General features: G+C 39.5%; 1 protein-coding gene across 1 annotated transcript in view; it reads left to right on the forward strand.

Annotated features, from left to right (window-relative positions):
- Nucleotides 1-12,872, forward strand: part of DNAH3 (dynein axonemal heavy chain 3) — a 171,731-nt gene that overhangs the window by 10,590 nt on the left and 148,269 nt on the right. The window contains exons 5-9 of the mRNA XM_036766518.1: nucleotides 1,068-1,118; nucleotides 2,766-2,946; nucleotides 3,439-3,628; nucleotides 6,939-7,134; nucleotides 11,604-11,729. Of these exons, the coding sequence (XP_036622413.1) occupies nucleotides 1,068-1,118; nucleotides 2,766-2,946; nucleotides 3,439-3,628; nucleotides 6,939-7,134; nucleotides 11,604-11,729 (744 nt within the window). The remainder of the gene's footprint in view (nucleotides 1-1,067; nucleotides 1,119-2,765; nucleotides 2,947-3,438; nucleotides 3,629-6,938; nucleotides 7,135-11,603; nucleotides 11,730-12,872) is intronic.

The following is a 12,872-nucleotide window of genomic DNA, read 5'->3' on the forward strand; positions in this document are numbered from 1 at the left end:
TCTTAAAGATTTTTCTAGGCTACCAAGAAGCTAAGTGGCTTTTCCCAGGATCTCACAGCCAGAGATAGGACTTGATCTCAGGTCTTGCAGACTAAGCCATACCACCTTCCTGGTGGCGATGCAGGGTAGGATGTGGCAGTAACAGGCAAAGTGATAGACTTAAGAGTCAGAAGAGGCTGGAGTTTGAATCCTGGCTCTGATATTTCCTAACTAGTGGATTTTATTCCCCAGAGGTATGAATACTCTCTGAATCCCAGTTTCCCTATCTGTAACATGATAATATTACTCATGCTCTATATTTCATAGGGTTGTGAGTACTGCACTTTGAAAATGTTGAAAAGCTAAATAAATATGAACTATTCCCTGCATATGATATATTCTTACCAGTGTTTCAAAGTAGTGGTTCTCAAACTTTTGGTTTCAGGAACCCTTGACACTCTCAAAAAATTTTGAGGTCTCAACCCCCAAAAGAGCTTTTATTCATGTGGGTCATATCTCTGGATGTTTACTCTATTAGAAATTAAAACAGCATTACCAGGAAAACGATAATGACCTCTCAGATCCACTGAGAGGATATAGGGACTCCTCAAACCACAGTTTGATAACTGCTATTTTAAATTATTAAAATAAGTATAACCCACTCTCCATCTAGCCTCAAATATCTAACACTTCATATACTTCCAATTTTTCGTTTTGTCATTCTGATTGTAGGAAGGAGCTGACATACTCATACACACTAAGGCATATAAATTACTAACAAATGGCTTGATGTGTTACCTTTCCTGCAGTTATTTGCGTTATTTTATCAGAGAATAACATCAGAGAAATCCTATGATAGTGGGATTTTAGTCCTCAGTGACAGATAGGAAGAGGAAATTTGGGGGGACAGTCAGGGCAGGAGGAGCAATGCCTCAAATCATGCTGGTGGCTACTTATTCCTCCTGGCCGTAAGGTTAATCCTGGCCAGGGTCCCTGGGTTTCAGATACTAGGCCATCTAGAAACCAGAGATGAAGTGTCCCTTAGATTGTTCACTCACAAAACTTATTTCCTTTTTCTATTTTTCTAGTAAGTTATTAGAATCCTCAGAGAGAGAGAATGAGGCACCCTTTCCAGCCAGGTAAGTACTGTTCTCTATTATTCCCTAAGTGGTAGATCAAATGAGTTTCTTGGACTATAGTGGAAAGAATATAGATTAGATGTAATGAATGACTTTCTCCTAGTCTCAACGTCGTTACATTTACCCAAGCCTGGCCTGATGCATCCTGCATGAGTTTCCCTTTCATGTAGGAAGATGATGGTAGCCAGCCAAAGTACATTCTGAATTATTTTCTGGTAGTGGAGATTGATTTGCACTGACACACCCACACTTTATCACACAGTTCTCCTTATGATCAACTACATTCCATGCAGTTGGGAGATAGCTGGCTAGAATTAGGAGTTGTTGTCTATTGACAAGGGGTAGAGGGAAACGAGCTGGCTTAGGCTTATGACCTTAGTCTTTTTTTCTTTTAAATTAATTTACTTATTTTTAGTTTACAATATTCAGTTCCACAAGTTTTTGAGTTCCAAATTTCCTGCCCCTTCCTCTTTTCTCTCCTCTCCCCTCCCCCCACAAAGGCATGCAATCCTATACAGGCTCTACATATACATTCACATTAAATATAGTTTCCCATTAGTCATGTTGCAAAGAAGAATTAGAACCAGTGGAATGAAGCATGAGAAAGAAGAAACAAAACAAAAGAGAGAGAGCAAACAGTTTGCTTCAGTCTGCATTCAGACTCCGTAATTCTTTGGATGTGGATGGCATTTTCCATCGTGAGTCTTTTGGAGTTGCCTGAGCACCTTGCATCGCTGAGAAGAGCCAAGTCTATCAGAGTTGGTCATTGCACAGTGTTTAACTGTGTACAATGTTCTCCTGGTTCTGCTCCCCTCACTCAGCATCAGTTCCTATAAATGACCTTAGTCTTGTTGGTACATACTCTGTGCAGCTGATCCAACAAGCCATTAACATGGATGCCTAGCAGACATTCAATAACCTATCATACAGGAATATACAACATAGGGAATAAGTGTGGACAGAAATATTCTGTTAGAAGGTACAGAGCAGAGGTGGCCCTGCATAGCAATTTGTACATAATTACCCTAGTCAGTCTGTAGAGGGTAGGATGTGATAACATGATATCTTGGTGTAAAAACAGATCACTTATGATGGATTATTATTGTACTATAAGAAATGATGAGCAAGATGTTCTCAGAAAAACCTGGAAAGACTTGCATGGACTGATGCAAAGTGTAATGTGCTGTGTACAAAGTAACAGCAATATTGTAGGATGATCGGCTGTGAAGGACTTAGCTATTCTCAGCAACAAAACGATCCAAGACAACTCTGAGGGCCTTGTGATGAAAAATGCTGTCCATCCCCAGACAAAGAACTCACGATCAGACAATCCAGATCAATCTGGATCAGACACGATCCAGATTGAAGCCTACTTTTTCACTTTATTTTTCTTGAGGTTTTTTTGTCTATGTTTTCTTTCACAACATGACTATTATGGACATGTTTTGCTTGACTACATGTGTATAACCCTATATTGAACTGCTTACCTTCTTAATAGGGGATGGGGAGGGAGGGAGGGAGAGAATTTGGAACTCAAAGTTTTAAAAACAGATGTTAAAGATTGTTGTTACATGGAACTGGGGATAAATAAAATACTCAATTAAAAAACCCAAAATAGATCACTAAGAGAGGATGGGTTTATTTCAGAGGCATACTACCCATTAAGACTCGGACTTCCATTTGCTCAAATTCGATGGTCTCAGGAATGGATATTTCTGACGTCCCTGGAAGCCGGCCAATGAGTCCAGAAGAACAGATTGATGTGATGATCCAAGAAGAAAAGGAAAGGGCAAAAAAAGAATCCGAGCCCTCAAAGTTAGACTTGGAGGTGGGCTCCATTTTGTTCCCTTTCCCTTCCTCGATTCCCAAGAAGCGCTTCTTTGTATCCAACCAAAAGCTTCTTTGCTTTTGTTTAAGACCCTTTGCTCTTAGTTGGTACTCTGCAGACTAGGAGAATGGCTGGTCAGCCTTTTTATCAGAACAGTAAGAAGTAACTGCTCCCTTGACACTTAACTGGGGCAGCTAGGTGGCGCCATAGAGCACAGAGTGCTGGGCCTGGAGTAAGGAAAATTCACCTTCCTGATCTCCGATCTGGCCTCAGACACTTACTAGCTGTGTGACCCTGGGGAAGGAAAGGAGAGTCATTAAGGGGGAACGAAGTTAAAAACAATGGAGGCCCAAGTCTAAGGGCAAACTTCCCTAGAAAGATCATCAGTGGTTTCAGTTCGGTTGTGCGGAAGCTTCAATAAATCCATGCAATCGCTGGCTTCCTTTTTAAAGCTGTCGTTGCTGTTTGGTTTTGTTGTTTTGTTCTTGGCAGAGATATTATTATTATGTGGTTCACGGAGTTCGGAAAGACATGATTGCGCAGCAGGATGAGGACGTATTTGAACGAATTCTAAAGCTTATTCCGTTGCACTTGATAAAGAATCCCAACCTGGAGTCCTTACTAAGAAGCCTTGTGGAGGAGAATAGCCAAGACTACTACCAGAGTCTCATGAAGGATATTGGTAAATCATAGGACAAATAAGGTCACGGCTTAGTATGGTCAGCAGGAAGGAAATGAGCATTGATGAAGTGCCCACAATGTGCCAGCCACTGTGCTAAGCACTGACAAATATTCTCTTAATTGATCCTCAAGACAGTCCTTCTACATAGATGTTGTTATGATCACTATTTTATAGTTGAGGTATCTGAGTCAATCAGAGGGTAAGTGACTTGCCCGGGGTCACGCAACTACAAAGTATCTGAGGTTGGATTTGAACTCATGTCCGTTTGACTTTAGGCCCAGCACTCTATCCACTGAGCCATCTAGATATCCCTAGATCAGGGTGGAAAACCTGCAACCTTGAGGCCACATGTGGCCTTCTAGATCCCTAACTGTGGCTTTTTGACTGAATCCAAATTTTACAGTACAAATCCTTTTATTAAAATCTAGGTCCAAATGCTAGCTTTGCCACCTTTGTGACCATAACGAAGTCACTAGGCTGCCATTTCCTCATGGGTAGAACAAGGGTGTTGGATCAGGCAACTACTGCAGCAAAGCATTTGATAAAACCTCTCATGCTGCTTTTGTGTAGATGATGGGAGAGGAGTGGGCTGGAGCAGCGATCCTCCAACTTTGTGATCTCAGGACCCCTAGATATGCTTAAAAATTATCAAGGGCCCTTTGACACTCAAAGTAATTGAGGACTTGACTTCAAGGAGCTTTTGTTCATATGGCTTGTATCTAATGATATTTACTATATTAGAAGTGAAAGCTGATACATTTTTAAAGATGTATTTCTTAATTTATTTTTAAAAATAATAAACCCATTATAACACAAATACCATATATTTGTGAAAAAAACCTACATTTTCCAAGACAAAAAAATTTAGTGAGAAAAATGGCGTTTTTTTACATATTTTGGCAAATCCAATGTCTGGCTTAAAAGAAGGCATCTGGATTCTAATATCTGCTGCTGCATTCATTCTAGTTCGATGTGTTGTTTTGATTGAAGTATGAAAAGAAAATCCAGCCTCGCGCTACTGTGTAGCTGGAAAAGAGGATTATTTTAAAGGACAAACAATGACTTAGAATTATTATGAAAATAGTTTTAACTTCAAGAACCTCCTGAAAGGGTCTCACAGACCCCCAGTCATCTGCAAATCATACTTTGAGAACCACTGGCCTAGAAGATGGTACAATTTAATGAATTCAGAACTGAGCTCAAAGAGTAGTCATTAATATCTCAATATCACTGGAGGGAAGCCTCCACTGAAGTGCTGCAAAGACTCTATGCTTGGTCCTATGCAGTTTAATTTTTTTATATCATATTTAATACTTTATTCCTCAGATAATGCATAGAAGGTACACTTAAGAAAGTAACAGATGACAAAAATCTGGAAAAGATATCTAACACATTATAGAGTCAAGATTCCAAAAGCTCTTGATAAAATAGAGCAGTGGACTCCAAAATGGGACCTGAGGTTACCTCCAAGCTGTGGCCTGACCCTGAGGAGTGAGTAATCTTAGCTTAGAGGGTGAGAGATGCTGTGTTCCACCCTTCCAATTCCAGGTAATCTTGAAGCTTGTCTCCAGCACAACCAGAATACTGAGATTCTGACTCTGCCCTCCACCTCCACCTCCACCTCCAAACCTTTCTGATTCTGACCTAGAGCAGTTATAACCTAAACATTACCCATGCACTAAGCCCCCTAAGTTTGCCATATCCCCTGGGGACTTAAGACATTTACTCTCAGAGAATGGCCTCTGTAGCTCATGAATGTTTCATCTCACCTTAACTCCCTCAATATTCAGCTCAAATATGACCTTTTTTTTTTTTTGAGGAGGGAAGGCAAGGCAATAGGGGTTAAGTGACTTACCCAAGGTCACACAGCTAGTACATGTCAAGTGTCTGAGGTCTGATTTGAACTCAGGTCCTCCTGACTCCAGGGCCAGTGCTCTATTCGCTGCGCCACCTAGCTGCCTCTCAAGGATGACCTTCTGCATGAGGCCTTTCCTCATTCCCCAGATAGAGGTCTGCTATCGAAATTACATTTTATGTACTTATCTGTGTATATGTTACTTCTACTGAGTAGACTTTAAACTCCTTGACAGTAGAGATTGATTTTCTTTCATTCCTTTGTGTCACTAGTGCCTAGGCACATAATATGCATTTAATAAATGCTTGTCAACTTGAATTGAAGAGCACAACTTATTGTAAAATGAACAAATATATAGGTCATAGATTTGGAGCTGGAAAGGAACCTCAAAGGCCATGGTAGTCCAGCATTCTCATTTTTTAAAGATAAGGAAGCTATGGCTCTGAAACATGAAATGACCTGCCCAAGGGCACAAAGGTAATGAGACAGAAGCAGAATTTGATCCCGGGTTGTCTGACTCTAGAAAAGGGGTTCTTAATATCCTTTTGTGTCATGGACCCCTTTGGCAATTAGAGTCATAAACCAAAATACATAGGATTACAGAGGAAGCCAGTTACACAGGGTGAATAAGCAGGTAAACAGACATTTATATCAAGCCTACTATGTGCCAAGCACTGTGATAAATGCTTTTAACAAATATTATCTCATTTAATCCTCCAATGACCTTTTGGAGGTAAGTGTTGTTATTATGCGCATTGTAGCTTAAGCTATAAAATATGGGTTGTCCCAAAAGTTTCAGTACAGTTTTAAGCCTTTATAGCTTAAAGCTTAAAAACTGTACCAAGACTTTTGGGGCATTTTGTACTGAAATAGAGTTATCAAGCTATATATTTTTAAAGTTCATCGAACCCAGGTTTTGAACCCCTATTCTAGAGTCAACACCTTTCCATTCTCCCATATTATTTCATTTAAACTCCCCCTCACCCTTAAATGTAGGCAAAATAGTAGCCATCCAGTTTATTCCATGCAAAATTTTACTACTTTTATCAAATAGTCATCTAATTGGTTCCAAGGGTACTCAATCAATAGGTATTTTTTTCATCCCCAATAGGTATTTTCTTCACCCCCAATGTATTTCCTCCCCCCTGTATTTAACATATTGTGTTCTAAGTTCTATAATGTGGTTCAGCCTTAGGTTCACTCTACTCTAAGCCCTAAAGATCTGCTCCTACTTCTTCTGAGTTTCCTCTGGAAAGAAAAAAAAAATGCCCAGGATGAATGTTTCAGCTTAGTCAATGCCAGGAGATATAAGCCAATAAACCAGTTATGGGGGAAGAAGAGGAAGGAATGTTTTACCAGCAGAGAGGCAACCAATAACAATTTCTTGTTGAAGATGGTGATATGGAGGACCTGGGCATTTCTGACAGAGTATTGTATTTATTTTCTTGGTTATAGTTGATTATATCCTGATGGATCCACTGGAGAAAGAAAGACTCTTTATTGCCAACATCCCCCGAGTGTTTCCTCAAAGAATAATTCGAGCACCAGTGCCATGGAACAAAGAATATAAGGCTGCAAAGATGTGGAATGAAGAGCATCTGTTTATAGTGAATCCCATGATGCTGACCCTAAACGATTTGTGGTTTTCAGAGTAAGACACCCATTCATTGTATACTTCTTAAGTGTCTGCCATGTGCTAAACACAAGAAAAAGTAGTGATGAGAGTCAGATTCTAAGAAGTTTAGGCAGGAATGGGCAGGGAGTAAAGCGGAAGCAGCAAGTATAAACAACATTCAATATCATCTTCGTAACTGATATGAGATTGGTTTAGGGAACTCTCCCTATCATTACAGATCACCTCTTGCTCTACCATTTATGATCTTGGAGATCCTCCTGGGGCACTAAAGGATTAAGAGATTTACCAAGGTTTCACACAGCCAATATGTAGGAAGGGACAGACAGGACTTGAGCCCAGATCCTCCTCACTCCCAGATGGTCTTTCCATTATACTGCTGATGGGACATTTGTTAACACCTTAAAGTTTGCAAATCAATTTGTGTTTGTACATTACAAGGGAATTAAGGCATCTTGTTGTCTCCGTTTCATAGACAAGGAACATCAGACTCCGAAAAGGAGAGAAATAGGATCATGGATTGAGGGAGTAATAGGGTAATCGAAGGTTGACAGTGGAAGACCGATTCATGTTTGAAGGCAAAGAAGAAAGAGCCAATGGCAGGATAGAGGTTGAAAAGAGAGGGAATATAAGAATGATGATGATAAAAACCATAGCTGGCATTCATAGAGGGCTCACTATGGGCCAGGCCCTGTTCTGAAAACTTCACAATTATTGTCCTATTTGATAATAACCCTGGGAAATAGGTGCTATCACTGTCCCCATTCTACAGATGAGGAAACTGAGGCAAAAAGATGTTAAATGACTTGCCGAGGGTCACATAGCTAGTAAGTATCTGAGGTCAGATTTGAACTTAGGTCTCCCTGACTCCGGGCCCAGCAATCTATCCACTGCACCATCTAGTTGCCTATGGTATACATGTTTGAGAAAGATCCCTCAGAAGCCAGGAGGGCATAGGACCTGGAGAGCTGGAATCAGGATTAACTTTAGAGAGAAGAAACAATAGCCCTCCCTCTGGGACCAGAGGGAAGAAGGAGTGGATAGTGATATGTTAGGATATATGACATAATGGACAGTAATATGTTGGGATGATGAGGGAGTAAATGAGGAGGATCAAGCTGAATAGCTTCAATCTGTACAAGACACTGAGTATATAAAGACAAAAATTAATCAGTCCCTGCCCTCAAGGAGCTTGCATTTTATCAAAGGAGAAAATATACATATATGTAAGTATGCATCACAAAAGACAAAGTAATGCAAATAATCACCAGATGATAAGTCTCTCTGAACTTAGCAAGGCTAATCCTTGGACAAAAGATATACGAACTGTTACCAAACCAGAGCTCAAAGCCTCTTCAGCTTGGTAAGACCTACCAGAGCCCATAGTCCACTGGCATAGCCTTTGAGAACCTAGTATCATCTCCATGCCATAATATGGTATCAAAATAGAATTTTAGTGGAGGATATAAAATATATAAGTGGGAGACAGAGCCAAGATCGTGGAGCAGTAGCAGTACAACCACAAAAATTCCTCCAAACCTAGAAATGTGCCAGATGGAATCCTGATGGGAAATCCAGGAATAAAAAAATCACAGTGAGTCATTTGTCCAGCCCAGCTTGGCACAGGTTGACAGAGTAAGAGGTTTTCTGACCCTGAAGATTGGGTTGGCCTAAGTGGAGCACACTAGTACCCAGAGAGAATGTTTACATCAGAACAAGAAGAGGATCCAGATGCATAGCAGGAAGCCACTTGACCCATACTGGAGCACTGCAGTGGTGACAGGAGCCAATTGGCAATTTTGTTGCCCATTACCCAGTTCTGGTTTACAGATCCAGAGTAAACTGAGACAGAGATTTGTCCATGGGGGTAGCATTCCAGGTCGGAAGGCCCTAGGCCACATATCAGGAAAGGAGGACATTCAGAAGTAAACAGCTCAGATCCCAGGAGTAGATTGGGGTTCCACTTATAGCCTCTAGCCCAGCCTCTAGAATAATAATCAAGTTAGGAATTGCAGACATAGGGGAACCTACAGTTCCATCACACTGAACCAATAGAGCTTTCCAACTTGCGTATAGGGGCTGAGTCCAGAAGTATTCTACTTCTGATCAGAACCAAGAGTTCAGGCCACGGGGTCAGCAATTAGACTTTGACCTGAATCATACCTCTTTGAGAGTACTGAAAGCTTGTAGGTTCCTAGCTGTCCCTGAGCTCTTAGAATAACACAACAGTCAATAAATACCCTGAGAAAGCAGCAATAGGAGCAAATCTCTCCAAAAGTATGGTGGAGCCAAGTCCTAACATCAAGTCTGAAGTCAGGAAGTAGACTGAATTAATGAGCAAACAAAAAAACAGTCCCTCCATAAGAGCTATTATGGTGGCAGGGAAGCTTAAGACACAAATCCAGAAGAGAATGACTCCAAAACACCTATAAGCAAAGTCTCAGAGAAAAATACAGCCTGGGAAAAAGTTCAACTATAATCCCTAAAAGAGATGAAGTAAAAGTTTAAAAAACTCTTTTTAAAAATTTTTTTTTTGAATCAAAGGAGAACATTTGAGGAAAGAAATGGAAAATGGGAGCTATGGAAGAAAGAATTGGAAAGGGAATTAATAGCTTGGCACAAGAAGTGTAAAAACCTTGTCCAAGCAAAAAACTCCTTGAAAATTAGGATGGATCAAATAGAAACCAATGACTACTTAGGCAAAAAGAAATATTACAAAAGTCAAAAGTTTGGAAAAAATAGAAGAAAATTTCATAGCAAAAGTAATTTACCTGGAAAACAGATTAAGGAGAAAAAATTGGAATCATTGGACTATCCAAATGCCATGAGCAACAACAACAAAAAGAGCTTAGACATCCTATTTCAAGAAATCTTAAAAGAAAACTATGCAGATCTCTTGGAACAAGAGGACAAAGTGAAAATAGAAAGAATCCACCAGTCACTTCCTGAAAGAAACTCCCAAATGACAATTGCCAGGAACATCTCAGCCAAAATCCAGTTTCAAGGTCAAATTAAAAATAATGCAAGCAGTCAGAAAGAATTCAAATACTGGGGAGCCATAGTTAGGATCACACAAGATTTAGGAAAGAAAAAGGAGAGAAAAGGAAAGGAAGGTTAACTTCCTTTATTTCCCATAATAAGGGGGCACAAATAGATACCAATAGAAACAAGGAAGAGAGGATGGAAGAATAGCTAACATTTAAACCTCACTCTCATCTGAACTGGTCAAAAGTAGGAGGGATACACAGATACCCAGTTGAGTACAGAAATACATTTCACTCAATAGGGAAACAGGTAAAGGGGGAAAGGGAGGAGGGGAAATTACAAGGATGACAGATTAAGGTATTTATTAGTGCTAAGCAAAACAAATTCTAAGAATGTACAAAAAGATTTATAGATCTCTTTGAGGTGAGAAAAATGGAAATCTGAAGGACTATCTATAAATTTGGGGAATTGATGAACCATTTGTGATATATAAACAGAGGTGGGATTCAGCTGGTTCGCACCAGTTGGGCTGAACCAACACCTAATTTTATGTTGAGTTCAGCCGAACTGACATTCCTTACTCTTTTTTTTTTTTTTTGAGTTTTGTATCCAATTCTGTGTTCATTTATTTCATACTTACAAAAAGAATAGCAATGCTATGGGTGAGGTCACTGTAGGACATTCTAACTGTACATTGCTCAGTAATTGTACCAAAATTAATCTGTCCTCATTTGGTTTTTAATTTTTAAATATTTTTGAAAGAGACTTTTTCTGGGAAGGGACAAGGGGTGGGCGATTGTTTTTGTAAGTATGAAATAAATGAACACAGCATTAGATACAACCCTGCCCCCCCAAAAAATAGTCGTTAGGGCAGAGTTGTTAATTTATTCGAATCTCACCACTGTATATAAAAATGATGGATTGCTATTATGCTGTAAGAAATGATGAAAGGGGTGGTTTCAGGGAAACCTAGAAAGATTTGTACAAAGTTGTGCAGAGTGAAATGAGCAGAACCAAGAGAACATTATACAACGACAACAGTATGTTAAAGACAAAAACTTTAAGAGAATTAAGAACTCAGATCAGCCTACAATCACAATTCCAGGGGGATAATGATTAAATATGCTCCCTACCTTTTGATAGAGAGATGAAGAATTAAGAGTGAAGAACAAGACAGATTTTTTTGGACATGGCCAATGTGGAAATTTTTTCGATTCATTATACATTGTGTGATGAGTTTTGTTTTTCCATTCTTCTCACTTGGGAGGGAGGGGTTGGGGCAAAAAAGTGAAAAAGCAGATTTTTTTGCTGATTAAAACAAACAAAATATCTTAAAAGATACATATGTATCATTAATATTAGAGTTCCTCTTAAATAATCATTAGTCATTAAGTCCCACTTAATGAAAAACTGGGAAAAACTCATTTCATTTGTGATCTATGAATTTGATTATAAAATACAATTTAACTTACAAAGGTTCTCCCAAAAACTCTCTCTTATAGGTTTTGTAGCATCAGGTTTGTTCGAACAGCAGAATTGCTTGCAGGACCACTGCCACTATTACCCAGTGAATTTTTCAATGTCATTCAACAGCACTGCATTGAAGCTCGTCAAATTCTCCTTGACAAGTCAGTATTGTGTCTAAATGGTTGTATTAATGAGACAGAAGCAATTGCAATTGAAATTGACAATCAGCTGAAATTTACACTGGTCCTCAATGCTGAACGGTGAAATCCCAGCCTCTCTTTGTACTTAGTTGATTGACTCTCACATTTATCATCCTCATTCTTTCACTTCTCATTCCTTCCCCCCTTCCTGTATTTTTCCTTCCAACTATTCCTTTGTTTTCACAAAGGTTCTTTCTCTTGGAACCTCTCCCACCATTTGTTCCCTATCACCGACTTTCAAACTTTTGAGTTCTTTCTTGGTGATGCAGAAGATTTAACATTCTTGTATTTTATCCACCCAGCTGATTAACCTCAGAATCCTAAGAACAGGGAGGCTTCCAATGTTCAAGACAGTTCATTTTTAGCCATTATAAGAATACATATGTAGCTGCATCCAGAACCAAGAAAAATACTATCCACTGAATGGCAGGAAGAGCTTAGGCAGTAATTTCCCAGAAAAATTAGCACTGGGGGCGTGTATTGGGTGGGGGTGAGAGCTTGAAGTAAAGGAGGGCAATGCTTCACCTTTAATTCTGCTTTCTCCCTTTCTGAGAAGGGAGCCCTACTGCAGTTTCCTTTTTTTAGTCGGTCAATAATTTTTTATTAAGCACCCACTACATGTCAGGTAAGCACTATGTATACCAAGAAGGGTAAAAGACAGTCCCTGCTCTTTAGAAACTCACAGCCTAATGAGGGACAACATGGGAATAATTATGTACAAACAAGTTATATACAAGACACAGTAGATATAATCAATGGAGAGAAGACACTAGAATTAAGAGCAATTGGGAAGGCCTTCCTGTAGAAGGTGGGATTTTAGCTGGAACTTGAAGGAAGCTTGGGAAATGAAGACATAGACATGAGGAAGGGGATGTTGCAGACATGGGGGACAGCCAGAGAGAATGCCCTGAGCTGAGAGGTGAAGTGTCTTGTTTGAGGAAAAAAGCCAGGAGGTCAGTGACACTGGATCGAAGAGTAAAAGGGAGGTGAGGTAGTATAACATAGAATATCTGATGGTTAGGAAAAAAAAGAAATTTCCATTTTTTTTCAGTGTACTTTACCAAATAGTCCTGACCATATGGGTGATACTATAGGAAAAGTATC

The sequence above is a fragment of the Trichosurus vulpecula genome, chromosome 1, assembly GCF_011100635.1.
Source record: "Trichosurus vulpecula isolate mTriVul1 chromosome 1, mTriVul1.pri, whole genome shotgun sequence".
NCBI classification, from domain to species: Eukaryota; Metazoa; Chordata; class Mammalia; order Diprotodontia; family Phalangeridae; genus Trichosurus; species Trichosurus vulpecula.